The 27,973-nt window shown below is 57.2% G+C and overlaps 2 protein-coding genes across 6 annotated transcripts in view; one reads left to right on the top strand and one right to left on the bottom strand.

The window, feature by feature from the left end:
* The window catches only part of TRPC4AP (transient receptor potential cation channel subfamily C member 4 associated protein), a 96,166-nt gene extending 92,842 nt beyond the window's left edge, over nt 1–3,324 (top strand). For both annotated transcript variants that reach the window (XM_036902486.2, XM_036902488.2), the window contains exons 16-19: nt 464–572; nt 1,127–1,239; nt 2,009–2,215; nt 2,408–3,324. In XM_036902486.2, the coding sequence (XP_036758381.1) occupies nt 464–572; nt 1,127–1,239; nt 2,009–2,215; nt 2,408–2,545 (567 nt within the window). In that variant the 3' untranslated portion in view covers nt 2,546–3,324. The remainder of the gene's footprint in view (nt 1–463; nt 573–1,126; nt 1,240–2,008; nt 2,216–2,407) is intronic.
* On the bottom strand, nt 3,293–26,687 carry MYH7B (myosin heavy chain 7B). 4 transcript variants are annotated; one of them, XM_036902481.2, is made up of 41 exons: nt 26,503–26,687; nt 25,151–25,257; nt 24,841–24,984; nt 24,371–24,527; nt 24,060–24,087; nt 22,954–23,050; nt 20,672–20,695; nt 20,439–20,531; nt 20,242–20,305; nt 19,151–19,249; nt 18,418–18,521; nt 18,138–18,276; nt 17,739–17,857; nt 17,498–17,647; nt 17,144–17,314; nt 15,792–15,971; nt 15,567–15,699; nt 15,405–15,481; nt 14,878–14,965; nt 14,583–14,700; nt 12,717–12,840; nt 12,469–12,605; nt 11,503–11,758; nt 10,368–10,610; nt 9,406–9,582; nt 9,155–9,300; nt 8,724–8,814; nt 8,259–8,648; nt 7,451–7,577; nt 7,240–7,358; nt 6,948–7,144; nt 6,470–6,819; nt 6,187–6,311; nt 5,957–6,072; nt 5,071–5,467; nt 4,873–4,998; nt 4,609–4,779; nt 4,412–4,516; nt 4,234–4,329; nt 3,649–3,786; nt 3,293–3,565 (listed from the first exon to the last, which is right to left on the bottom strand). In XM_036902481.2, the coding sequence occupies exons 1-41, from the start codon at nt 26,591–26,593 to the stop codon at nt 3,554–3,556; spliced, it is 5,826 nt and encodes a 1,941-aa protein (XP_036758376.2). In that variant the 5' UTR covers nt 26,594–26,687; the 3' UTR covers nt 3,293–3,553. The 4 variants fall into 4 exon arrangements, with proteins under 4 accessions (XP_036758376.2, XP_057358916.1, XP_057358914.1 ...); XM_057502933.1 differs by lacking the exons at nt 22,954–23,050; nt 24,841–24,984; nt 25,151–25,257; nt 26,503–26,687 and having other exon boundaries at nt 24,371–24,434; XM_057502931.1 differs by lacking the exons at nt 22,954–23,050; nt 24,841–24,984; nt 25,151–25,257; nt 26,503–26,687 and having other exon boundaries at nt 24,211–24,405.
* Between the last annotated feature and the right edge of the window lie 1,286 nt (nt 26,688–27,973).

Below are 27,973 nucleotides of genomic sequence, written 5' to 3'. Positions count from 1 at the left end.
CATTGATTAGCCCAGGCTCCGTGCCGGGCATTGTGCTAGTCCTTGGGGAACACCGGGTGAGGCGCAGCTGCTTGTGGGCGGGCATGAGGGTCGGAGCAGATGGGCAGTGAACATGGCTCTGATGCAGTGTGTGGGTGCCACAAAGGGCAGGACTGAGCCTCGCATGTTGGGCTCCCAGGGTGTGTGTGACAGAAACCAGCTCAGACTAGTTGAAATAAAAATGAGAGGAGCCTGGCACCCTTCTATGCACAAACCCTGAATTTTGTGCCAGATGATCAGAAGACCTCATGGCTCCTGCTGGGGCTGCTGGTTCACAGGCAGTGAGGGCGGGTCCCCCAGTCTGTCTGAGCCTCGGTCTTCCTGCCGGGACAGCTGGCCCAGGCTAGAGCAGTGCCCCTCGCAGTGACGGCCCACGCTCAGCCAGGAGCCCGCCATCTCCTGTCTGAGGTGGGCTCTGCTCCAGTTCCAGGTGTTCCTGAAGCAGGTCAACAGCTCGCTGGTGGACTCCAACATGCTGGTGCGCTGCGTCACCCTGTCCCTGGACCGATTTGAGAACCAGGTTGACGTGAAAGGTGAGGGGCAGCCCTGGTGCCAAGGTGGACCAGTCCAGTGCGGCCATGCTGGTGTCAGACACCCAGCCTCTAGCAAGGGACAAAAATGGCAGGAAGTAGCTGCCCCAAATGCCCACATTGGTGGCTTTCCAGTTGATTTTCTATACTGCTCTTGCTTTGCTCCATCAAATGTGCTTCCTTTAATGAGCACATATGTTTTAATGAAGGTTAAAAACCCATTGTTGCCAGCAAAATGCAAAATACAGACACACACACACACACACACACGCTTCCCCTCCCGGCCTGGAATTGCCTGGGATGAGAGGGCCTCAGGTGGTGAAGCCACTGAAAGAAAGGGGCTGGTGAGCTCCTGGTGGGAGCGCTCCAGAGAAAGCAGGCTCCGCCTGGCTGGCAGACAGCTGGAGGCTCGTTCCTCCTGCAGCCAGCCTTTTCCGTAGTTGTTTGGACAGTGGTGGCTCTCAGCTGCAGTCGGCCCTCAGAGGGCCCTTGACTAGAGGCCTGGGGTACAAGCCCCTGGCCCGAGCCTGCTGCTCACACCTCTTCTGTGTCCCCAGTTGCCGAGGTCCTGTCGGAGTGCCGCCTGCTTGCCTACATATCCCAGGTGCCCACGCAGATGTCCTTCCTTTTCCGCCTCATCAACATCATCCACGTGCAGACGCTAACCCAGGTGAGAGGCCCCATGGATGTGCAGGAGATCGGAAGTTAAGACCTGTCTCTTGGTTCCTAGGAAACGTCACAGCTATTCTGAACAAGGGATCATTTTACAGATGGGACGTAGGAAGGAGCAAGTCCCTGAGGTCACAGATGGGCTGGGGCAGTCTGGCTGGCACTGAGTTCTGAGTCCCAGTCCAGTGCCGTCCTCGGCCCGGCTAGTATGCAGGCTCTGGGGTTGACCTGATGTGGCCTCCACCTCCCTCACTAACTCTAGCTGTCTCTTCTCCAAGCTTTGCACCCCTTTTCTAAAATGGGGGTATACCATACCTCCACAAGGTGGTTCTTCTGTTCTTTTATCCAACATTTTTTAAGGCAAGGCCCTGGGCTAGGGGTGCACAGTGACTTCCCTCCTGATGCTCCCAGTCCAGTACTGGAGGAGTTAGCATGGGAGGTAACGTGTGTGAGACATGCACCCAGCCCTGCCCAGGGATCAGAGCTCCTGGGAAGAAGTTGCACCTGAGCTGATTTCTGGGCCAATGACGATGTTCCTGCCAGGGTGGGGACGGCTGGTGGGTGGGAGAAGGCTCAAGAAGGTGCTCGGGGCAGGACGGTGGGGGTGCTGGCCTTGTTCCCTTCCCCAGTGCTCTCAGGTTTGTGCAGGGGCAGCTTAGCACGGTCCTGTAGGCTCTGGGCCTGGGCCCTCCTCTTCCCTGCCCAGTGGCACCCCAGGTCCACAGGGGCTGTTGGAGTTCTTGGCACACACCTCACCTGGGGCCTTGCAGGAGAATGTCAGCTGCCTCAACACCAGCCTTGTGATCCTGATGCTGGCCCGACGGAAAGAGCGGCTGCCCCTGTACCTGCGGCTGCTGCAGCGGATGGAGCACAGCAAGAAGTACCCTGGCTTCCTGCTCAACAACTTCCACAACCTGCTGCGCTTCTGGCAACAGCATTACTTGCACAAGGACAAGGACAGCACCTGCCTGGAGAACGTGAGGGCCCTGCCCAGAGGGGCGGGTTGGGGAGTGGGCCTCGCAGACCCAGAGCCCGTCAGAGGGCATCCTGGGCATGTGGTCCCCACCTGGGCATACGGTGGGCAGCTCTCTGCCCCCTTACACGAGGTGCCAGGTTCGACCTGGGTCTTCCAGGCATCACCCCCACCAGCCCTCCCCCTCTTTTCCCAGAGCTCCTGCATCAGCTTCTCATACTGGAAAGAAACCGTGTCCATCCTGTTGAACCCAGACCGCCAGTCACCCTCTGCCCTTGTCAGCTACATTGAGGAGCCCTACATGGACATAGACAGGGACTTCACCGAGGAGTGACCATGGGCCAGGCCTCAGAAGGCTGCTGGGCCAGGGCCAGCGTGGGTGAGCGTGGGTATGCGTGCCGCACGCCCTGCCCTGCGCCCGCCCCTCCCCTGCCTCCCTGCTGCTGCCTGCCCGCCCCAGGTCTTCAGGTACAGGCTTGGTGGGAGAGAGCATCTAGCAGCCCCTGGCCCTGGGTCTGAAGGCCGTGGTCACTGGGGATCCTCCGCTTCCTCAAGATCCTTATGGTGAGGATGTGGCACTGTGCCACCCTCCAGAACCCTAGGGCCCTGGCCCACCCAGAAGTAGAGGGACTTTTAAAAATAGCTCTGTGTGAGCTCCTGCCCAGTCTCTTGGCTGTCAGTCCTGGGGTGGCGAGGGAGATAAGAGCACCGTCACCCGATCTGTGAGCCAAGCTTGCCCTAGCCTTTGGCCCCGGCAAAGGCTTCTGAGCCTGTGGGCAGGGGTGGGGTCCGCCAGAGGACGCTGCCTTGCCCCGTGCCTGCCCATCTGCCCTGCCCTTCCTCCCTCCTCTTTTTCCTTTAGCTCCTCCGGTTCTGTTTGCTCATTGGCCGCTGTGTTCATCCCAGGGGGGTCCCCCCAAAAAAGGGGACCTTTTTCTTCCATCCCTTGGGGACAGAGTGACTGCCTTGCCCCAGGGCAGTGTCTCCTGCCTGAGCCCACATGCACAGGAGCATGGCTGGGAGCACACCCTTGGCCCCTCCTTGTGTTGCCAATTTATTAACAACAAATAAACCAATTAAATGGAGACTATTAAAGAACTTTATTTTAAATGACTGATGTGGACTTGAGTTTTGTCCATGGGACCATGTGCTCCCCTCCCCTTCTGAGCCCCAAAGAATGAGAAGGAAACTTGCTGGAGCTGCAGATGAGGTGTTTGTTTATCTGGGATACCACAGGGCTTGGGGCTGCCGAGAGGCTCAGCAGATGGAGAGATGACAGGACCAGGGCAGCCGGTGAGGGGCAAACAGCCAGCATCCTCTTCAGAGCCCAGGGGCTCAGGCATCACTCCTTATGCTAAGGGGAGAGGGGTGGCTGAGTCAGCTGCACCACCTGCCCCTCTACGCAGCAGGCAGGCCATGCCCCACACAGCCCCTCACCTTGGGGCCCAGGGTGTCTCTGGTCCGTGCCCGCAGCTTGTTGGCCTGGGTTTCTGCCATGTCTGCCCGCTCCTCGGCGTCATCCAGCTCATGCTGGGCCTTGCGGTACTTGGCCAGGTTAGTGTTGGCTTGCTGCTCCTGGGGGGCACAGGCAGGCTTGGTCCCCACGCCACCCCAGGAGGGGGCTGGCTTCTGGTCCGCAGTTCTGCTGACCACTGCCCGTGGTCCTCCCTGCTCACCAATACCCACGGCAGAAGGGGGGTGGAGACGCTCCTTCTGGAAGCGCCTGTGTGTCGGACCGTGCCCGGAGGGGGAAGCACCTGGGGGTCCCTCCAGAGGAGAGCTAGGTCTCATCTCTGGCTGAAGCTGTTTAGAAACTTGTTTCTCTTCCTGCTCACTGCCCTTCAGGGGCAGCCTACCCACACAACGAATCAGCACTGGGGAAACCATGGCCCAGCAATGGCGTGGGCTGGCTACTGCCAGCATCTCAGCTGGCTGCGGACCCCGTGGCCAGCTACTACAAGTTGGGTCAGCACAGGCATCCTGACCCCAAGGCTCCAGGTGCCCAGGTGCCAGTGCACTCACCGCCTCCTCAAATTGGCGTTTGTAGCTCTTGACCTTGCTCTGCAGCTTGTCCACCAGATCCTGCATGCGAGCCAGGTTCTTCCTGTCCTCCTCAGCCTGGGCAGGCAAAGGGGACTCAGGTCTTGCCCTTAGCAGGCCAGCTCTGGGGCTGTCCCTTGAGGTGGACCTCGTCACCCACCTGATACACAAGTTCCTTGACGCGGCGCTCATGTTTCCGCACCCCCTTGAGGGCCTCGGTGTGCTGCTTCTGCTCTGCGTCAAGCTCTGCCTCCAGCTCCCGCACCTGCAAGCAGCCCGGAGATGGGCCTCATACCCAAAGGCAGCCCTCAGGCTGGCCCTCCCTGCAGGGGAGAGGACTGGGAGGGTCACACGCACCTTGGCTTCCAGCTTCTGCACCTGCTTCTTCCCCCCACGGAGGGCTGCCTGCTCTGCCTCCTCAAGCCGTGCCTGTAGCTCCCGCACCGTCTGCTCCAGTGTCTTCTTCATCCGCTCCAGGTGTGCACTCGTGTCCTGCTCCTTTTTCAGCTCCTCGGCCATCATGGCCGCCTGGGGGTGGTAGAGGGGAGGTGGTGTGGTGAGAAAATGAAAGTCCCTTGAAGCTCCGCTCCCGGGCTCCCCCACAGCCCAGCCCAGCCTCACATCGGTGATGGCCTTTTTGGCCTTCTCCTCGGCTTCCCGCCTCTCCTGGGCAGCCTCCTCCACCTCCCCACTCAGCTGCGCCAAATCCACCTCTAGCTTCTTTTTCTGGTTCAGGAGGCCTGTGTTCTGGGAGGAAGCAGAGCCTCAGAGTCGGCCAGCAGGCGCCGCCCCACACGTCCCTGCGTGCCCCGGCCCCACCTGCGAATGCAGGAGGTTGAGGCGCTCCGTGGCCTCCAGCAGCTCCTGTTCCGCCAGGCGGCGGCTGCGCTCGCCCTGCTCCAGGGCAGCCCGCAGCTCTTCCAGCTCGGCAGCCAGCAGCGCAGCCCGTCGCTCAAGGGCCTGCGCCTGCTCTCGGAGCTCAGCCCCCAGCCGTTGCTCCTCGTCCCGCCCCGCCTGCTCCTCCTTGAGTTGGGCCTGCAGCAGCCTGGTGGCGGCCTGTGCCTCCACAGCCTGGCGGGCGGCGTGACCCAGCTGCAGCTCCAGCTCATTGAGGTCGCCCTCCATCTTCTTCTTGAGCCTCAGGGCCTCGTTGCGGGCCCGTGTCTCTGCGTCCAGGGAGGACTGCAGGGACTCCACTGCCCGCTGGTGGTTGCGCCTGTGGAGGAAGGGATGAAAGGAGGGGTTGTGGCCTGCAGGACTGGGCTGGGCACGGGCACCATCTGCTCATAACACCTAAGGGATGTTGGGTATGTGAACCCATTCTGGGAGTACGTGACTGCTCCCACCCTGATTTCAAGTCCCTTGTGACGACTGCCTGTTGCCCATCAGAGCGAGTTTGCAGACAGGTGAGGCTCCAGGGCAGACATGGGCTGAACTCTCGCTCTACCCCAACTGTGTAATTTTGGGCAACTCCTTCAGACTCTCTGTGGTTCACCCCTAGAAGGGACAATCGTCCCAATGTGAGCATCTGTGTGGGAGGTGCCCATCAGGTGTCTGTAGCAGTGCACACGTACAGTGGGGCTCAGCAAACACGGCCTGCCTGCCTTTCTCCTCTCTAGATGTTGGGATAAGAGGGGCTGTTAGCCCAGGGAAGAGGGATGGGCCCTTGGGCCCTAGTGGGTCGGGATGGCCCCGGCCCCTATACCTCAGATTCGTGCACTCCTCGTCTTTCTCCGCCAGCTTCCGGTCCACTTCAGCCTTGACCTGGGAGAGCTCCAGCTGGATCCGCAGAGTCTTGGTCTCCTCCAGCTCCAGGGCTCCCTAGGGGCACAGCAGGCAGCACGGACGTGGGGGCCGTGAGCATGTGTTCAGGAAGAGGGGAGGCCGGGGGAGGAGCAGGTCAGGGTCCAGCCACCCCTGCAGCCAGCTCCTGACCTCAGCCTCCTCCAGTGCAGCCTGGGTCTCGCTCTTCTCCCCTTCCAGGGCCTTCTTGGCCTTCTCCAGCTCCTGAATGCTCTTGCCACTGAGGCTGACCTGGTCTGTGAGATCACTGATCTCCTCTGCAGAATAGACCAGGCACTGAGGGGCCGCCCCCAGGGCTTGTGCTCCAGCCCAGGTCACTTCATTCACCCCTAACCCCAGGGGCAATCCTACCGGGACACCCTGTATGCACTCCCGGCAGCCCCAAAGCAGCCTGTGATCCTGAGGCGGGTCGTACCCTGTAGGTTCTTGTTCTCCCGTTTGAGTGTCTCCAGGACCTCAAGAGCCTCCTCGTGGCTGTGCCGCAGCCGGAAGAGCTCAGTGCCCAGGCTGCGGGCCTCCCTCTGGGCCGCCTCCAGCTCCCGCTGCGTCTCCTCCTCCTGCCGTCGCCGCTCCTCCAGTGCCCGCTCCAAGTGCCGCTGCTTCTTGTCCAGCGCAGCAGCTGCTGAGGTCGCCCGCTCCAGCTCCAGGGTCACGTCTTCCGACTCAGTCTGCAGCCGCAGCTTGGCCTTCTCCAGAGACGAGCACTTGGCGTGAGCAGCCTCTACACCCTCCTCTGCCTCCTGCAGCCGCAGTGCCAGCTTCTTTCTAGGCCATGGGAGCAGACAGGGTACGGACTTCGTAGCAGAGGGAGGCTGGCAGAAGAATGGCCCCCGCACCTCTCCTCGCCCCCTCGCAGCTCAGAGGCACTGGCATCACCCCGGCAAGGCACCCACTTGGCTTCCTCCAGCTCCTCAGTCCTCTGGATGGCATCTGCCTCGTACTTGCTCCTCCACTGGGCCACCTCGGCGTTGGCCTTGGACAGCAGCCTCTGCAGCTCAGCCTGGGCCTCGGCCTCTTCCTCATGCTGTTCCCGCAGGAGGTCGCAGTCGTGCCGCAAAGCTTGCACAGCATGGGCCAGCGCACTCTTGGCCTGCAGGGACCCCAGGGAACTCGGCATCAGACCAGGCCAGTGGCCCTGGCGCCCACCCGCCCCGCCCACTGCAGGGCAGCCAGTGGCCGGCCCACCTTGCTCTCCTCCTCCAGCTGCCTCCGCAGCTCCTCCAGACTCTGGGTGGCTGAGGCCTTCCCACGGCTCAGCTGGCTAATCAGAGACTCCTTCTCCTCGAGCAGGCGGCTCAGCTCCCCTGCGGGCCACGGAGTAAGCCAGCAGGTCCGTCAGGCAAGGGACAGAACCAAGGCCCTGTTGTGGCCCAGCTGAGCCCCTGGCTGAGCTCACCACTCTCAGTCTGCAGCCGCCCACGCTGGGTGCTCGCGTCTGCCAGCTGCCGCTGCAGCTCTTCCACCTTGATCTTGGCCTCGCTCAGCTGATCCTCGTAGGCCCGGCACAGCTTCTCTGAAGTGGCCTGGGATCCAGGGTCAGGGGTCAGAACAAGTTGGTGACTCCCAGGGCAGGGTCTAAGGCTGCCAGTCAGACACTGGGAGCAGGGGTCAGAAACTAGAAGGCTAGACGTGGACCCAGGAATCAAAGGGCGTGCACAGCCCTGGGTTCAGGGCCAGAGATTCTACCGCTGGTCTAAGGTCAAAGGTCTAAGGCTCAAAAGATGGGCATCAGAAGTGAGAGGACAGGACTAGTCCTAAGGCCAGTGGGCCAGGGTGAGGTTAGGACACAAGTGTGAAGTCAGCTGGGAACAGTGGTCTGAGGTCGGCCATCAGGTGTAGGTGGTACAGAGGTCAGGGTTGGGTGCTGGGATTCAGAACAGGAACAGAGACAGGAAAGGTATTAGGTCAGAGTTCAGCAGTCAAGGACTGAGAAGTTAGAATTGGATGCTGGGTCAAAAATGACCTGGAGTCAGGGCACAGAGTTTAGGAATCAGGGCTTGAGGCCTGGACTGGTGTGGAGTTGGTGCTGAGCGGCAGGTGAAGGACCAGGGGTCAGAATCAGGCCCAGGGTCAGGACTGACGTGGGGTCGATATTGGCACGGGGGGTCAGGGGTCAGGGGGCGGGGTCAGCTGTTAGAGTCAGGGTCGGCTTAGGGTCAGGATGGGTGCGGGGGGTGGGGTCAGAGCCGGGCGGGGTCAGTCACCTTGCCCCTGGCCAGCGTCTCCACGCTGGCGCCCAGATCGTCCACCTCCATGCGCAGCTCGCTCTTTTCCTTCTCCAGCTTCTGCCGCACCCGCTGCAGGCTGTCCACCTGCTCCCCCAGCTCGGCCGCGCCCTCCGCCTGCTTGCGCCGCAGGGCGGCCACGGTGGCCTCGTGCCGCAGCGCCGCCTCCTCCAGCTCCCGCCGCAGGCGCCCCAGCTCGGCCTCGCGCTTGCGGCAGCCCTCGCGCTGCCCCGCGGTGGCGCCGCCCGCCTCCTCCAGCCGCTCGCTCAGCTCCTCCAGCTCCCGGGCGGCCTCCGCCCGCTGCTTCTCCACACGGGCGCGGGCGGCCCGCTCCGCCTCCAGCTCCTCTTCCAGCTCCTCAGCCCGAGCCTTGGGTGGCGCAGACGCAGCTGTCACCTCTGTGCCCCTTGACCCCAGTCCCCGCGCACCCCCTTCCCCACACACCTGCAGCTCCTTGATCTTCTTCTGCAGCTGCGCCCCGAGGAGCTGCTCGTCCTCCACTCGCAGGCTCAGCTGACTCAACTCCGAGTCCTTCCTGGAGATCGCCGGGGGTGGGGGCACACGAACCAGTCTGGGCCCTGACTTCCACCAGCCCGCCTGGGGCCCCCGGCTCCCCACAACCCTGCCGCACCCCCGGTGCCCGAGGCACCAGGCTCTGAGTGACCTCGCTGCCATGTGTCCTCTCAGGCCCCGGTCCAGGGAGGGCAGGACACGACCCCCTGTACCCTAGTGACCCCATCCTCTCAACCCTCCACATTCAGCCTCTGCAGAACTGTGGAACTGACGAGAGTCCAGAGGGAGTGAGAACCAGGACCCAGGCCCAGGAGGCCACTGGCCGACCGAGGGATCGTGTCTGCTGCCCACTGCGTGCTCACTTCTTGAGTTTCTCCTCCAGCTGCTGCTTGTCCTGGGCAGCATCTGTCACCGACTCCTGCGTCAGCTTCAGGTCACCCTCAAGTTTGCGCTTTGCCCGCTCTGTGTCCATGCGCAGCTTCTTCTCCTGCTCCAGGGAGCACTCCAGCTGTGAAGCGGGGTGTGGCAGGCACGCTCATCCACCAGGCTTGGCCAGCCACCACCCAGCTGTCCTGGCCCCGCCACCCAGCACTGTGCTGTGGCCCCAACTCACATCCTCCACTTGCTGCTCCAGCCGGAGCTTGGCCTTGGCCAGTGCGCCCACACGGTCCTCCTCGGCCTGCAGGTCCCCCAGGGCCTGCTGGTGGGCCTCCTGCAGTGCCTTCTTTTCTTTGGTCAGCCGGGCCACTGACTCATCCAGCACCGCCATCTCCTCCGTCAGGTTCTTCACCTGGGCCAGGGCCAGGGTCACCATGGGACCAGCACCAGGTCACCTCCTGCTCTCGGGTCTAAGCAGCCACGGGGCCAGGACACAGCGACTGCCCCCCTTCCAGCCGGGGGACCTCAGGCAAGTCCCTTGACTCTGAGCCTCAATTTCTTCATCCCAAAGGGATACCATCCTCCTCGTTTTGTACTGAGGGATTACTGAGCCTATGCTCACAAATACAGTGCCTGGCCTAGAGCTACAGATCAATAGGTGCCAGCTATTTTTGGTATAACAGGTGTTCCAGATAGTTGTTCCCCAGTCCTGGCTTTCCCTGTGAGCACCTGCGAGCACCTGAACAAGCCACTTACACCTGAGCCTCACTTTCCTCTCCTGTGTGATGGAGTCAGTCCTCCCAGTCCTGTGAACCACTTGGGGCTGTCATGGGGTTCAATGATAGATGGTATGTGGGGACACCTGGGGGGTGCAGAGCTGGGGAAATGGGGTTCCTGCCCTGAAGAGACTTGCAGTCTGGGATGGACGACAATCGCTAGCATTTGCTGAGCACCTACCATGTGCTAGACCCTGTAGTGAGTGCTAGCAAAGGCTAATTACATAGTGAATCCTAGCCCAGCCTGAGGCAAGTGCTGCTACTGCCCCATAACAACTGAGGAGCCTGAGGCCCACGAGAGGAAGTGACCTGCCCACAGCCACGCCGCAGAGGTATGGCAGAGCCAGGAGTCGGGCCTGCAACTGGTCTCAAAGCCAGCGCCTGGCTCTGGGCCTCGCCCCACAGATGAACTGGCCCGTACCTTGTTCTCGGTGGCTTGCTTCTCCTTCTCGGCCTTGGCCAGCGTCAGCTCCAGGTCATCGATGTCCTTCTTGAGCTCCGTGCACTCATCTTCCAGCTTGCGCCGGCGGGCAGCCAGGTCTGCATTCACTTCCTCCTCATCCTCCAGCCGCTCACTCAGCTCCTTCACCTTCGCCTCAAGCTGCACCTTGGACTTGATCAGCAAATGGCAGCGCTCCTCGGCATCTGCCAGGTTGTCCTGCTCCTGGAGGAGGACAAGGCGAATGGGGCAGAGCCAGAGCCAGGGAACCGGCTGAGGGACCCCAGGCCGGGTCCTGGAGAAGGAAGCTCATTTGTCCATGCCGAGGTTTGAAACCCACACTTAGCTGGGCTCTGGGGACCAAGAATGCCTGTGCCCTGCTCTTGGCCCTGAAGGGGTCAGGTGTGCTGGGATGAGGACTTGGGCAGAGGGATGGGCAGGGGCACATTAGGCCGGGGGCAACCCAGACTGAGGCCCAAACAAGGGCTCCAGGAGGAAGGCACGGCCGAGGCCTCCAGGTGCAGGCGCGGCAGCCGTGCGTGCCCCCTGCTCACAACAGGGGCTCTGCTCTCCTCGCTCTCCTCACCACTTCCTTACCACCTGGCTGCCTAACAGTCTCCTGCACTAGCGGACGGGCTTTGTGACCACAGGCCTGTCTCTGTCTTCCCACCTGGGCACCTCCAGCTACAGCGGGGCCTGGCACACAGGTGATGAGATTCAGGCCTTCTGGTCCCCGCCCTCTGGTTATCACTGTTACCTGCCACTGGGCTCCCACGGCCCCAACCACAGGAGGGAGCATGGGTCTGGCTCAGGGATGGCAAGAGGGAGAAGGCTGGGAGATGGGGCCTCACTGCAGCTCTAGCGGGGAGCCACAGTGGCAGGCAGGGGGAGCACTAGGATGTGGACAGACTGAGTCTGAGAGTGGGGAGCTTGGCAACGTGGGAAGCTGAGCCTGGACGTGTGCCCACAGGTCACATCTCATGGCGCCTCTGGACTGGGAAGATACAGAGAATGGCTGCCCAGGTAGGGGTCTGGTTGTGGTAGGTCCTCAGAGCAGCCTGGGGTGCAGGGGGCACCAAGTCGCCAAGGGAAACCCCAGCCCCCCTCCCCTACTTACTGCCTGCAACTGCAGGGCCAGGTCATTCTTCTCCTGGGTGACACTGACGTGAGTCTCCTCCAGCTCCTGGCACTTGGCCTCAGCAGCGGCCAGCGCCCCTCGCAGGCCCCGTAGCTCTGCCCGCAGGGCCGCCAGCTCCTCCTCAGCCTGCGCTGAGCGCAGCAATGGCTTCATCTTGAAAAAGAGCTTCATCCATGACCAATTCTTGACGGCATTGAAGGCACGGATGTTCCACTGGATGGTGAATAGGGCATCCCTAGGGAGGGCAAGTCCCAGGTGGCCAGCAGGCTCGGCGCTGCCCCTTCCTAGGAGGAGCCCTGGTTCCCTGAGCACCTCCACTGGGCCAGGCATGGCCTGCTCTGCAGTCAGTGTGTGATCTCATTTAATCTTGCCAGCAGTCCCTTCGAGTTGGTCCTAACGCCTCTGCTTTCTAGGGAAGGTTGAGGGGGAGAGGCCCACGAGTCTGCCTCCAGGACAGGGGCTCACAGTCCTGAATGTTGGGTGACCTCTGCAGGTGTCCTAAAATTACCAGGAAGGTATCCTGGTGCACTGCGGGCTCTGGTCAGACCGCCTGGGCTCACATCCCAGCCTTCCTCACTCCCACTAACTGGCTGTGACCGGGTCTCTCTGACTCCAACACCCCTTCTGCTGAATGGAGATAATCATAGCACCTACCTTTTGGGGACTGTTGTGTTCTTTAACCAAGGAAATGCAAATAAAGTCTCATTCTTGAGGGCTGGCACTTTAACGTCTTGGGTAACACTCATTGTTATTACCGCTGGACCACACTCTGGTGGCCCAGTTTGTGAGGTGAGGAAATGGACGCTGGGAGTTGAAAGCCACAGAACAGATCCGTGCCCTTTGGAGGCTCCCCACCAGCCCCAGGGAGTAATCTGGCCCGCAGGGCAACCTGACAGGGTTTGGAGAGCCAGGCGTTTCTGTGGACCCGCCCCTTCTCACACCCACCTGCCTCCAAGCATGCGCTGGTACTCGAGGCGCATGAGGCGGCCACGGCTCCGGGCCTGCAGCAGTGTCAGAACCTTGGCCAGACGCTGGTCACGAAGCTCCTCCAAGATGCCTAGAAGCCCAGCCTTGAAGAACACCTTTGGAGGGTGTGGGACGAGGGAGCCAGGTATATCCTCCAGCCCCCAGCACGTCCCTGTCTGGGGTGACTGTCTATGCCCAGATTGGCCCTGACTCCTCTGAGCTCTGACCTTGGTGTGGCCAAACTGGTACTGGATGTGGTCTATGTCCAGTGCGCCCAGCAACTTCTCTGTGGCCTTCCTGCTGTCCATGAAGGTGTCATCTGGGATGGCACTGGGGTTCAGGATGCGGTACCTGGGAAAGCAGGGAAGGTTCAGTGAGGAGGGGGCTGGGTGGGGAACCAAGGACTGAAGAGGCTGGTGGGGCAGCAGGGTAAACATTCCTGGGTCTCAAAGGGGTTGGCAAGAGCGGCTCCAGAGGGGCCACACTGAACAAGTTGGCAGGGGAGGCACCACGACTCCGGGTACTGGGTGTGTTCTGCTCAAACACCTTGGGCTATGTTTAAATGCACTCAGTGGTTAAGTTCTTTACGAGGCTGCAGTATTTATAAAAGGCATGCAGCACTTTTGTAATTTTTTTGAGAAGCAAAAAATATACAGAAGGTGATGCAATATAGTGTATCAAAAACTGAAGAAACATTTGGGAGACAACTCTAGTCAATGAGAGCGAGGGCCTCTAAGGGTCCACCTCTGAAGCAGACACACCTTCACATTGTACAGGCCCACAAGGGTCAGGCTGGTCGTGGCCACACTGTGAAGGCAAAACCCTAGAAACACGAAAGATCCCGCACTAGGGGGACTGATCAACAAAGCACAGCTCATGACACTATGGGACAGTTTACAGCCATAGCAGAATGGATGACGCTGCTAGTCATTATACATTATCCAGACCCTTAGAATGTACGACACTTGAGTAAACTCTAATGGAAACTGCAGGCTTTGGGTGATTATTACATGTCTCCATAAGTTAATCAACTGTTAACAAATGTCCCACTCTGGTAGGGGATGTTGATAATGGGGCAGGCTGAGCATGAGTGGGGGTGGGGTGCAGGGGAAATCTCTGTGCCTTCGCCTCCCTTTTGCTGTGAACCTAAAACTGCATGGAAAAAAAAGTCTTTTAATTTTTTTAAAAAGGTGATGGTACAGACTTAAATCTCTTGATAAGGAGCTCTCTCTCATACATGAAAAAAACAAATTCACAGAATGGGGTGTGAGTGTATGTGTGTGTGTGTGTACACCTGTGTGTACAGTATTTGTATGGACACACACAAGTGTACCAGTTAGTGTGGATGACCAGTTACTTCTGGGGAGGGAGCTATGACCACTTGTAACCTGACAAAATCAAACCTATAAAGGGAAGTGGGAGGGAGCTAATAGTACTGACTGAATGCCTGCTAGGTACCAGGCGTTACATAAAGTCTAGTCCACAGGAACCTTCATTGAACTCCCAAATCTACATCCAGGTCTGCCTGCCCTCCAATTCCCTGCCTCAAGCTCTAAACTGATAAATCCAGTACCCCCACTACCTTGGTTTGTCTTCTAGGACATCTGCTGGAGACATTTCAAACTGACATGTTCAAAGTAGAGCTCAATCTACTATTCCTCCCACCAAAAAATTTTTAAAGATTTTGGTATCTGTCTTGGTATCTCAGTCAAACTACCACCAATTCCCCAGTTGCTCAGGCCAAAAATCTGGGAGTCACCCTTGTCTTTTCTTTTTCTTTCCTATTCCCTATCGAATCCACCGGCAGGGTCTCCTGACTGCACCTCAACATTGACCCCAAGCCCATTTCCTTCTCTCCCAGCCCACCCTCAGGTCTCAGCCACCACCATCTCCAACAGGACACCTGCCCAGCCCCTCCCCTGTCCCCCTGCATCCCCTTCAGTGACTGGAACCTCCACCTGTGGGGGCCCTGTCCCCCTTCCCATTCCCTCAGGCTGCTGCCTCCATCAGAGCGCAGAGGGGAGGGGAGGGGAGGGGAGGGTGGCCCTAAAGAAGGTGAAAAGGAGCTGGGGCCAGAGCAGGGGGACACCCACCGCTGCCGGAAGTCCGTATAGAGCAGCCTGTTGGGGAACCCTTGGCGGCAGATCCGGATGCCCTCCAGAACGCCATTGCAGCGCAGCTGGTGCAGCACCAAGAAGGCATCCATGACCCCTGGATGTGGAGTTTGAGGAAAAGGTAAGAGGTCAATAGGCCCACCTTCCACAGAAAGATGAACCATCCACATGGGGGCTTATTTTGAGGCCGTACAGGCTTCGGCAGGCAGACCCAGCCTCTAGTCTGCCCTGCCCCCTCCCTCTAATCTCCACCAACCCAGCCTGGGGTGACTACCTGGGGTCTTGTTCTCATTGGGGACAATGCAACGGACGAAGTGGGGCTGCGTGGCCCGCAGGTTGGTCATCAGCTTGTTGAGGTTCTCCTGGGGGTTGGGAGAGGGGAGAAGGCACAAGAGGGGCAAGAAGCAGAATTGGAAGCCGCAGTGGACAAGCCCGATACAGACTAACGAGCCAGGCGCCTAAGCACGCCTAGGCGTGTCTGTCCTTTCACGCTGTTCCTTGTGGCCCTCTACCCTCTTCTGCTTGACTGGGTTCCCATTACCACCACCAATGTCTTCACTCCACGCAAATGCCATCCCTCCCACAGGCCCCCGTGGCTGCCCCCAACCCCCAAAACCCTGTCTAGGCAGCATGGGGACGGGAAGCAGCACAGACTTGCTGTGATGTTCACGTGGAGAGGAGTTAAACATCACTGCAAGTCTTAACAGCCGCCCGCCCAGGGTGCAGGGGACAGAGCAGGGACAGCATGGGGCTGGAGGCTGGCAGGGTGAGGGCCTGCACAGGGCCCGGACTGGGCCTCACCTTGTGCAGCTGGGATACCGTCTGGAATGATGCTGCCTTCTTACGCTTCTCTTTCACCCCAGACTTGGGGGGCTCAGCTAGGAGAGACATGGGACCAGTCACTCTAGGCAGTGTCACTGTGTGAGTCCCCTGTGAATGGTGATCTTGTCCCTTGCTACTCACTGGAGCAGGAACCCGCATAGTTCTCATAGAGGGTAGCCAAGAGCTTGTTCTGCGACTTCTGAAAGATCGGGACCACTGTCTCATTCAGTGGATCCTTGTTTTTCTCCAGCCAGCCCACGATGCTGTAAGGCACCTGACAGAAACCAGACAGATGCTGAGCCTAAGCAGGGGGGCCCAGAGGAGGGAGGGGCGTGGTCAAGACCTCGGGTTCCAACAGGCACCTACCACGCCCGCATAGTGGACCACCTCAAAGTGGGCCTGGTATTTGCGCTTCTTGTCAGGCCGTGGCTGCTGGAAATTGGGTGACTTCCCCGCATGATTATCATAGAGCTTGGCCCGGAAGCTGGCATCTGAGGCCTTGGGGAACATGCACTCCTCCTCCAGGATGGACAGGATGCCCAGAGGCTAGGGACACAGAACAAGCTTATAGGGCCACCATCAAGACAGTCCATCTGTTTCCCAGAGCTGCTCCCCATGGGAGCCTCCCCGGACCTCCAACCTCAGCCATCTACTGGGAGGCACTGGAACCAGACACATGCCCAGGAGCACTGCCTTCTTAAAAAGAAAGAAGTCTGTGACTTGGCCTCCAGCTCCTTCTGCACGATGCACAACTGAGTTGTCCTGTTTGCTCATAATGAGTGTGCAGATTCAGACTGGCATCTCTATACCCACTCATCTCCCGATATCTGAGGCCTCACACACACTCACACACGTTACAATTAAAAAAGCAGCTGGGTTCAAATTTTGGCTTCCTCATTTACTAGCAGTAGGACCCTTCAATCTCTCTAAGCCTCAATTTCCTAACCTGCAAAATGAGGAAATGAGTATTTTCAGTGCTGATATAACAGCAAAAAACTGTCGACCTTAATGTCCAACAGTTACAGAAACACATGAAAATCATCTGCTGTGTGAACTATTCTTCAACACCATTCAACATACAAAATACATCTTCAGAGAAAAAGTAAGATGAGAATTGAGTCTTTGTCTATAGAAGAAAATTGATACCCAGAATAAAGGGCTTGGAAGAAACTAAGCAAAGTGCCAAGATACAGGTTGTTGTAGGACTGGGGAAAACATTTCTCCCCTTGTGATTTTTCAAGTTTTCTTGGATTTTTCTTTCTTCCAGTCCTGTAATGTTTTACAATTAAATAAACAAGTAAGTAAGCACACCCTATCCTGTCCTGCTCCCAGGGAAGTTCTGAGGGTCCAGTGAAATTGTGGCTGTAATAGGGCCTCGTGAACTGCAAAAACTGTGGGCACCCGTGAGGGGGCCATTGTTAACCGTGCTGGGATGCACACGCACACACTGACACTGCTCACATATATACTCACCAGAGAAATATATTACACTCACTCTTTAGCACACCTATTCACACATGTGCACACATTCCCATTCAGACACACATACAGGGACATACACAGGCACAGCCAAGCACATAGACAAGCTCACTTCAGGGCACAATCACACACCGACATTCATACACACACATGCTCACTCACATATAAGCACATATTCATTCCTGCACGCTCTTCACCCCATGCTCCCTTCCTTACAGCAACATTGCACGGGGTCCCACCTTCTCAATGAGATCAATGCAGGGCTGCAGGTCTAGGCCGAAGTCGATAAAGACCCAGTCAATGCCTTCCCGTTTGTACTCCTCCTGCTCCAGCACAAACATGTGCTGGTTGAAGAACTGCTGCAGCTTCTCATTGGTGAAGTTGATACACAGCTGTTCAAAGCTGTTAAACTGCAGAGGGAGGTGCTGGGCTCAGCAGGTCTCCTTGCCAATGGGGACAGGGAGGCCCATTGAGGAAAGGGATAAGCATGAGATCACCCCCACCTCCAGGAAGAAGCCCAGGGCTCCTGCCTCCACCCACCATAGTCCTCCACCCTGGAGAGAACACAGCCTGGGGCGCGGGCCTGCTCTCACCTCAAAGATCTCAAAACCAGCAATGTCCAGGACCCCAATAAAGAACTGACGGGGCAGCTTGGTGTCCAGGGTCTGGTTGATCCGCGACACCAGCCACCGGAACAGCCGGTCATAGGTGGCCTTGGCCAGAGCCCCCACAGCAAATACCACCTAGAGTTGTGGGAAGGCTTGGCTGGGACCTGGCAAGGAGGGGACCTAGCCCTGCTGTCCCCAGGTGGGCCCTTTCCTGCAAGCAGCTCACCTGCTCCACACTCTGGCCCTTGGTCACATACTCATTCCCCACACGTACTCGGGGGTGCAGAAGGCCTTTAAGGAGGTCCCCACTGCTGACCCCCATCAGGTAGGCAGCCTTGTCAGCACCTGGCAGGGCACACGGGCGGGATAAGGAGGAGGCCAAGAATACACGCACTTGGAGGCTCTACTGGCTTTAGCCGGGGTTAGGAGAGGTCAAGTTCAGGGCCAGCAAATTTTACAGCTCAGGAGGGTGATGGTCTGGAGTTGAGAAGTCAGAGGTTACAGTCAGGGTCAGGTAAGACTGAGGTCAAAGGTTTCAGACAAGGGTTAGGGTTAATGGTCACGGACAGGACACTGGGACTAGGGTCATGGTGAGACCAGCTAGGCCAGCATCGGGGACCCTCACTCTCAGTGCCATCAGCCTCAGCCTGCTCCTCTCGCTGCTTCTGCTTGAACTTCATGTTGCCAAAGTGCAAGAGGGCACCCACAATCTTATAGCAGGCATACTTCTCATCCGTGCTGAAGCCCAGGATGTCCATGGCATGCTGTGGTGAGGGACAGAAGGATCAGAGAGGCTGGGCTCCTCCAGGGTCCAGCGAAGCTAAGGTCACTGAAACTCCACTGATCTCCCTGATCTCCACCCAGACCCTGCAGGTGCCCCTCTCTGCTCCCCTCCCACCACTTACATCTGTGGCCATGAGCTCCTCCCTGTCGTCCATGTTGTCCACGGTGATGACGCCCTGGCTGCAGAAGTGGTAGTCGTAGGGGTTCATAGACAGAAGCAGCATGTCTGGGGGCCATGGGACAGAGAAGGGCAGGTACAGCTGTGTCGCCTAGCTGTCCCGCTTCCCCCCATACCAGCATGCTGGGTCCTGGGAGCCAGCCCTTCAGGAGAGTCTAGGGCCCTCCCACGGCTTCTCTATAGCCTGTTTCTGGCCCCCACCTCCATGCCCATGGTTTCTCTGCAGAATGAGGCCCACTCCCTATGTCTCACTCATTCCTCAGCCATTGCTCACAGCTACCCCTCTGGGTACCCGGACCCTGTACTGCATCCTGGAGCATGGGGAGGACCAGACTCTGCCCTGGAGGGGTTTGCAAGGGGGTGGCTGGGTCTAGACAAAGTCATTGCTCACCTCTTGATGCCTCCAGAGTCTCAGGACAATAGTAGGGACAAACTTGCCAGGGCACTGGCACTAAGGGGCCTGTTCCCTAGCATGAGGAGGAGAGGGCTCAGCAATAACCAGCGGCCCCAGGAATGGGATGAGGGGACAGAAGAGGCTCTGAGTCCCAGGAAAGAAAGGATGTCACAGACCCCATAACAGTGAGGGAATAGGCATCCCAGGGCCTGGTCTGTGGACAGCACCACTCCCACCAGCCCTGCAGGCTCTGACTCCCACCCTCCCCTCCCCTGGTCCTCACCCTGCAGCTCTGGCTTCTTCCCGGAGAGGATCTGGTAGTAGACGTGGTAGCCACGCTCACCAGGCAGCTGGAAGATCACTCGTGACTTCTCCAGGAGATCTGGGAGAAAAGGAGATGCTGGCCTACCATCTCCTACAGCTCCCAGTGGGTCATCCCGATAGGGCTGAGGTGATGGGGAGAAAGTGTTGGCAAGGGCAGGGGTGTGTGTGCAGGCGCTGTGCCCACACACATGCCAGCATGTACTGAAGGGCATTCTCTCCATCAGCGCACTTGTCACATGTGGGAATGTGTTTGTATGTCTGCATCCCTGCGTGTCTCCGTGTGTGAGTGTGTGAATGTGGGTGTGGGTCTTCATCTGTCCATTCTTTCATCCATGTTTTCATTCCTTCATCCGCAGACCATGCTCCTGTTCCCCGGAGCAGTACTCGTGTGCCAGAGTGTGCAGAGCAGAGCCTCCATGTCTTTGTATGTGGGCTTGTCAGGGTGTGAACTACAGCGCTCCCTGCCCATCGCCACATGCCCATGCTTATCCATCAGGATGTGGCCCTGCGTCCCAAGGTGGGGAGTGGTCAGTGTGGGGTCCCCTCTTTGCCTACAGCCTGGGCCCCAGGTGCCTCGGCCTGGTGGGATGGGCGACAACCCCAGAGAGGCATCAGGGAGTGGGGCTCTGTGTAGAGATGAGGCTGTGGCAGGAGAGCAGAGGCCTGCCCTCCTGGGGGCCAGAGGGAAGACTGGGCCGGGTGAGGGCCCGACTGCAAGGAGCCCGACTGGCCAGATAAGGTGATGGGATCTAGAAAAGGCTTTTAAGCAGAAATGCAATGTAGTCAGAATAGTGGCCAAGAAAAGATCACTCTGGCTGGAAGAAGATCAAGTGGAGGAATGCAGGCTTGGAGACCATGTGGAGGCTGTGGAATGTTCCAGGCGAGAGATGAGGTGGCCTGAACTGGGCAGAGGCCAGGGGATTGAGAAAAGTGCCTAGAACAGATGGGACCCCCAAGGACTGGACGATGGGTGTTCAGTCCGCGTGGACAGACCTGGGCCCAGGCCTCTGTCCCCTGCGCCCGCCTTCCCCCACCCTCTTCTAGACTCACAGCTGTCAATATCCGCAGATGCCAGCTTCCCAGAGGGGCCAAAGTGGATGCGGATGAACTTGCCCTGTGAGCAGAGAAGCAGCCTCGGTCAGGGGCCCAGGAGCGCTGCCCCAGCCGCTGCCGCCTCCTGCCACCAGGGTTCCCCCACTGCTGACCCTGCCCCACCCCCACCCCCCTCTCCCACTGCGGCTGCTCACAAAGCGGGAAGAGTTGTCATTCCTCAGGGTCTTGGCATTGCCAAAAGCCTCCATGGCAGGGTTCGCCTCAATGATTTGATCCTCGAGGGTGCCCTGGGGGTGGTGGGGTGAAGGGTCTGTCAGCTCTGGCGCTGGCTGGGAGACCAGAGCAGCCCCTGGCCCCAGTAGGGGAGGGGGGATCCCCAGGGCCCCATACTTGTTGCCTGCCCCACTCACACTGGCCCCACACTTACCCCTGTCTTTGTGGCCAAAAATTGCTGGGGAGAGAAGGAAGACTTTAGAAGGCATGAGGTCTCACCAGGCCAGGAGGTTTCAGGGGGCGGGAGGCGGCAGTGGTTAGCAGGACAGTGAACATTAGTCACCCAGATGTGACTCCCACCCGACCCCACTCCCCATGCCTGACCCTCCCAGGACTATTAGAAGGAGAAATGCTAGAAAGTAGGGTCAAGTATGGCCTCAGTCAGGGCTCTGAGGCAGGGCGGTGCAGCTGGAGTCTCCTACTTGCAGCCCCTCCACTTCCCCAGCTCTGTCTCTGGCCTCTTCCATAGCCCTTCATTTGTCTATCTAGGAAGTAGTGCCTGCCCCACACCCTAGAGGTTCCTTACTAAAATCTACTCCCCCAGAGCCCAGCTCAAAGGCCCCCTCCTCTAGGAAAGCTTCCCTAATGCTCTGAGGATGGAGAAGACCTCTTCCCACCCAAATCTTCTTACCCCTCACCTCCCTCTGTGACAGCCCTTCTTCACAGGCCTCCTTTGTGTTGTGATTGGGTGCATCTTTGTTGTACAACCACACACCCACTATTATCCAAAATTCAAAATGCCTTTGGCAGGGGCACCTTGTTAACCATAATTTGCAAATGAGGAAACTAACACTCAGAGCAGGGAAGTGATCTGCTCAAGGCCACACGGTAAGTGGGGGGCAGAGCGGGCGCGGGGCCCAGGTGTTTTGCCTCCCATGATGCCCAGGGACACCTGTTGTCTCATCTAGAGGGACTTATTGAATCGAGGGGATCCCTGTTCCCTTCTTAGCCTCATCCATGTCTCCCCCCCGGTTTCCCTTTCCTTCTCCTCTCTACCCTGGCTCCTGACAGCCTGGGAAGAAAGGGGAAGAAAGGAAGGAATGGCTTCTGGAGTGACAGGAGCCGTGCCACCAGGGGCTTTGGTTATTCACTCACTTCCAGGGAACCCAAGACTTAAACATCCCCCAGAGACATTGCTAAGAGGGAGATGGCAGGTGGGAAAAGGAAGGAGCTCCCCACCCCAGCCCCACCGCACACACTCGCTCCAGGCCCTCTCCAGGAGGTGTCAAATCTGGGGCCAAGGGGAGGGGAGTGGGCGAGGCATTTAAGTTCCAGCACCCACAGCCCCTGGGGCAGCCTTCCTCCTCACCTCCCTTGCACAGCACCCCTGCCCCGACTCTCCGGTGCAGGGCTGCTTTTTGCCCAGGGGCTCTTCTGCCCCTGCCCTTCCCAGCTGCCTCCCTGCCAGCTCTGGCCTCTCCCTATCCTCCATTCCTGCCACTGGTCCAAGCCCCAACTTTCTGCAGCATCCTCACAGACACTTTGGAGGTCTGGAAAATGGAGTGACGAGGGGAGGGAGGGAAGAGTACCAAAAAGTCAACAGCCAAAACAGAACAACAAAAACAACCATCACAACAGCAAAAAACCAAAACTGAAATAAAAATTAAAAACCAAGAAAATCAAATGGGGGAAAAGGGAAAAGAAAAAAGAAAAAAAAAACTTTAAATGGAAAAAAAGAAAAGAAAAAGAAGAAAGAAAAATGCCACAAAATAAAGCAAGGCTCAACAGAACCACAGTGGGAGCTGTGTGGGGGGAGTCCTTGGGCTTTTGGAAAGGAAAAGTAGCCCATTTTGGGGTGGTGGGGACCCACACAGAGCTCTGAACAGCTGTAACAGCCATGGCAGCTGGAATGAACAGCTAGAGATGCATGCTGTACCCCAAAGACAAAAACAAGATACTGGCCCCCCATCATGTCATAAATTTTCAAAAACCATACAGAAATCATGGGGTGCAAGATTGCCCCCTAACCTTGGCTGTTGGGAATGCCAAGTGCCCTTGGCTCTGTCTAAACTCCATACAAGGCTGCTTGTTTGTAGCAGGTAATTGTGTCTTTGGTGTATGGAAACGAAAAAAACAATCACTTCTTCATAAAAGTGGCTTATTAGTAAACTCTTTCAAAATATGATCATGACAGAAATAAAAATTACATAAAAAGTTTAAGAATAGCTGTTGTCCCACCACTCTGTGTTACGGATGGGAGCTCTGAGGCGGGGCAGGCACACAGCCTGGCATAGGCGGCCACAGCTGCTCTGATCAAACCTTGCTCAGGCCAGAGCCCGCCACCAGGGACAGGGCAGAGGGCTGCAGGCTCTGGGGAATCAACTTTTTAAAAAGGGGGGTAAAAAAAAAGAAAGAAAGGAAGAAAAAAAGAGGAAAAAGAAAAGAAAAAAACAGTGACAAGCAGTGGGGAGCGGCGCCCGCGTGGGCAAGTCTTACGGCCTTCTTGCCCGGCCCGTCTCCCAGGGCAGCGACGATGGCAAAGTACTGAATGACCCGCTTGGTGTTAACCGTCTTACCGGCCCCCGACTCTCCACTTGGATGACACAAACAGGAGTTACCAATGCCCATCCGGCCACACTACTTCCGTTCCAGCGCCCCAACCCTGAAGCAGGGCCACTCTGCTTTCCCTCTACCCAGCTCCCCAACTCAAAACCCCAGAGACAGAGCAGCCCTCAGAGGTGCTGAGTTGTTTACAAAGCAAGCCAGTGCAGACTATCCCTGTGAGGTGAGAACATACATGATGCCACTGTTCAGAGCACTGACTTAGTGCCAGGCACTGAGCCAAGCACTTTACCAGTATCAGCTCATTTAAGCCTTAGAAACCCTGTAAAGCAGGCGCCATTATCATCCCCATTTTAAGGATAAGGATATGGGACTCAGAGAAGTTATGTGACTGTCCTTGATGTGTGCCAGGCACATATGTTAACTCACTGAGTCTTTATAGCTCTGCATGACAGGTAGGCAGGATTGCTGTTTTTACTGATGAAACTCAAGAGACCCAAGGGTACCAGCAGGAAGTGGACGCTTGAACCCAGGTCTTTCTGGTTTCAAGGCTTTGCTCTTAACTACCAGGCTGCACACACACACACACAAAACCACACACACTGCACATATTGGCTGAACTTGGTATGGAAGAATTCTACCACTTTCCTATGAGGGAAAAAAAAAGATCAGAAATAAGATTCAGAGATAAGAAGATGGTAAGGAGAAAAGGGAATCTCCCCTTTCCCCTTGAGCCACAATCAGAACTCCCAAAAGATCAAAGTGGAAGTAGATTCCAGGCCCTGGGGACAGGAGTTATCAGGGCTGGTGATCCCTTTGGTACATGGGTAACCCTTCCCTGCCTACCATCTGTAACACATATGCCCAGAACGGGGGCAGAGAAAATGCTCTAATTTAGCTTCAGCTGGGACCCTGGTCCAGGTGATAAAAGACCTGCCCTTAAACACTTTGGAACCAGCTCTGGGAAATGGTTTCAATTCAACTCCTTTCCTGCCAGATGGCCAGCATTTCCCACCCCATCCCCAGAGCCCCACACTCACGTGATCAGCATGGATTGGTTCTCTCGGTCTGGAAGAGAGGGGAGGGGACAGAGAAGTTAGCCAAGGTGAGAGGCCAGCCATGGGTTGCACACCTTGGATAATGCCCCTCCACCACCCCAGGCCAGAAATGGGAAAGGCAGGTGGGACCCACCCTCTCAAATGTAGGCCAAATCCCACTTGGAGAGACAGAATGGCTGCGCTAGTGTCTAACAGCATCAAAAGGAGGGCAGTGCAAGTAGAAAGAAGTAGAGGTCACCCAGAAGCCGGGGTAGTGGCCTTGGGTAGGGGAGAGGGGTCAAGGCGGTCCTTACTGCGCAGCATGTCATTGTAGGCGTTATCTGCTACGGAATATATATGGGGTGGGGCCTCGGAGCGGCGCTTTCCCTTGTAAGCAGCAACCACGGAAGCTGTGTAGATGGGGAGCCATTTGTAGGGGTTGATGGTGACACAGAAGAGGCCTGAGTATGTCTGAAGAGAGAGTGTATAGGTGGGTTGTTGGAGGCCAAGTTCCCATCCCCTGGCTCCAGCCCTCACAAAACCACAACCCTTGCAATATTCCCCAAGGATCCACTTAACGGCCACGCCATACCCGCTGTGGCTGTCTTAGCCCCACCCTAGCCCTCAGTCCAGCCCACACCCTGTGGCCCCACCTAACAGCGCCACTGCCAGCCTCTAGCCTCGCCCATCCTGTGCTCCTGACATCACCTGGCTCTGCACAGCTGGGGCCCTCCCCACCACTCAGTCCCACCCACCCACCAAGCCTTCCCCGCCCACAACTCACGTAGATCATCCAACGAGCATAGCGCTGGCGCAGGTTATGCAGCACTGTGGCCTCATTGAGGTGTGTCATCATGGCCAAGTCCTCCAGCAAGTCAAAGCGGGGCGGGTTCATGGGCTGCAGCTCGGCTTCCCGTACCATCAACATCTGCCAGGAAGACCAGACCGTGGGGTGGAAGGCAGGCAAGAACCAACTGACCTCTGCCTCTCACCCCTGTATGCCTCTCACCCCTTCATCTGAAGCGCTGGCCAGGAACTAAACCCAGGTGCCAGGGGGCGCAGAGAAGCTAAGCTCTGGAAAAGGGGGGCCAAACCTTCTGGTCTTTGGTCTCCACGTTGACTCTGCCTCCCGTAGCCTCCGATCTGACCTCTGCCTCCACATAGGCATCCTGTTCATCAGGTATCCAGACACGCTTCTTCCCTGGGTTTCAGGGAAAGGATTGAGGCTTTGAGAATGGCTGATGCACATCTAGGGGTTGGGGCCCATCTGGGGCTCCCAAGCTGTGTCCATAGGACTGTGTCCCTTCCAGAAGCCCCTCTGTCAGGACCCAGGAGTACCATGAGAAGGTCTTTCCAGACCCAAGATCCTGGAAGGGCAGAACTGTGAAGGTCCTCAGAGGATTCCCTGACTGAGGTAACAGCTCCTCACTTCCCTGGGTTACACACTTGGGTTCAGATTCCTGCTTCTGCCCTATTTGCCCTGTGACCTCAGGAAAATCCCTATTCTCTCTGGGCCTGTCCCCTCAAAGGGAATGTCATGGGCATCTCTTGAGGTCCTATATGGAGTAGCCCACAATATAAGACACTTGATTCTTAAGGTTTCCGTCTCCATTTTGCTGAAAACTCAAACCCAGGTCTAACTCTGTGTCTCATGCTCCTTCCTGCCTGGCCAGCTGGCCCCACTTCAGGGAGCCACTTTCATGGTTGTTAAAGTCACATACCGAGGCTGCAGACCACCAGTTTCTGTTCCCTAGTCTGCCACTCCTAGCCACATAGGACCAGCTATCTTGCAGATCTTGTTAAAAAATTATTAAAACTTTCAAGATGATGATGGCAGAGTTTTGAATCAAGCATGAGGCCCTTCTGAGGATGGTGCCCTGTTAACATGCAGAGGCTGCGCACCTATGAAGCTGGCCCTGGCCCTGGCCCCCACCTCCCCACATTGTTGAAATGATGCATGGAAAGTCATCTGCTCTGGGCCTGGCACACAATGAGCATTTGATAGACTCTGCCTATTGTTATTATTGTCCTGTGAGTAAACAAGGTCATAAATAGTAGTCTTTATTCCTGTCCCTAATAAACAGAGGCTTTGGCTCTATGGAAAACACTAAAAATAACTCCAGCACAGGTTTTATGGACACACGGAGGCAGGCTGCACACATACTAATCACTCTCATCACAAAGGCCTCAGGCTTCAGCCACAGACTGTACACCAGGAAGCAGGTGATATTGTCCCATTTTATAGAGAAGAAAATTGAGGCTTGCTCACAAACAAGTGTCCCTAGGATTTTAGCCTCAGGACCCCAGACTCTGAGGGAATGGTTGGGAGCTAAAGCTGTCAGGTCGGAGCGCTCCTTCAGCCTGGAGGACAGTGCCACCCCTCCCCACTGCTGGCCTGAGTCCCTAAGGGCTTCTTTGTGGCTGTGCCCCCTCTGCCTTCACTTACCATCCCAGGGGACAGTGTGCACCTTCATCAGCTCCTGGTAGCCCTGGCGGAGATAGCGTGCAGACTCCCCAAGTTCACTCACATCCATCATGGCAGGGCACCGAGAAGTGGAGGACAAGGGACTAAAAATCTTGGCAGTTCAAGGCAGTCCAAGGCAGCAGGCCCTGCAAGACGGCAGTGACAGGGGAACTGAGGGGCGAGGGGCCCCACACTGGGGCATGATCCAGCCACCCACAAGGCCTGGTATTAAGTGATTCCCTGGGGCTCCCCACCTCAGCTTCCCTGGTGAGCCCCCGACACACACACTCTCAAACACCAGAGCATCCTTTCCCACAGAGACAGAGAGACCGGCGCCCACCCACAGACACCCTTACCCGTGGCCCTCCAGCCCTCCCTTCGGTGCAAGCCCCAGCCCTGATCACCCACCTCAGCACCACGGTGAGGCTGGGAGCAGGGCTACCCCTTTTATTGCTGCTGTCAAGGTCAGCAGAGGAGAGCTATGTCAGCAATCTCCACGTGTCATAGCCCCCCCAGCCTGGCCACAGGACACAAAAGGCAAATTCCCTTTTATCTCCTCCAGCACGGCCCCTGGGCTATTTTTACCTCCCATTGTCATGGGATCACAAAGGCGGAGAGGGACACTCCCAAGAGACAGGGAGGCTGGGATTCAGAGACTGAAGGGGCAGGGGCAAAAGCAGTGCGAGATTTGGGAAGACCAAGGAGTTTGGAGAGAGAAACCGAGTCACAAGAAGTCTGATGCACCCAGAAAAAGACCTACACCCCCAGCAACAGAGAGCAACAAGATTCAGAGAAGGGGAACCACTAAATGCCCTCTGGGCCTTTTTGGTCCAACCCTCTTTATACTTCCAGGGAAACTGAGGCCCAGAGAAAGGAAAATACTGGCCAAGTCTCACAGAGAAGCAGTGGCAGAGACCAGGTCAAACAGAGAAGAGAGAGAGAGAGAGAGAGAGAGACACTGCCTCCCAAGTACCCGGATCCTGTGTCTCTCCCCCTGCCTCTATCCCTATGTCTCTGGGATCCCCTAGGGAAAATCACACATGAAGAAAAGCAGACCTGGGACCATAGGCATAAAGGAATGATGTGGCTGAAGAGGAAGCAAATCAAGGAAATTTAGACCAAATTAGGAACCCCTTCATACGGACACCCAAGATTCACAGGAAGCCAACTCCCCACTCTTAGCCCCTCCTGCACCCTGCTCTCAACAAGGGTTAGGGGTACTGGGACTCAGCCTGCCTGAGACAGGCTTTGGAATTGTCAGGGCATTTCCAGGCTCTCCTGGCCATCACCCCATTCAGATCCTGGGGACACCATAGAATTTTAGAGTCACAGAATCAAAGGATCCAGGAACCTTAGGCATTGGACATGTAGAACCACAAAGGTCCAGAGGCAGGATTCCAGCCAGGTGTCAGGCTGAGCTCACACAGAGAAACCCTCTGTAACAATGGTCTAC

Source organism: Manis pentadactyla, chromosome 5, assembly GCF_030020395.1.
Source record: "Manis pentadactyla isolate mManPen7 chromosome 5, mManPen7.hap1, whole genome shotgun sequence".
NCBI classification, from domain to species: Eukaryota; Metazoa; Chordata; class Mammalia; order Pholidota; family Manidae; genus Manis; species Manis pentadactyla.
The sequence above is the reverse complement of the archived record's forward strand: the minus strand, read 5'-3'. Positions and strand labels throughout refer to the sequence as shown.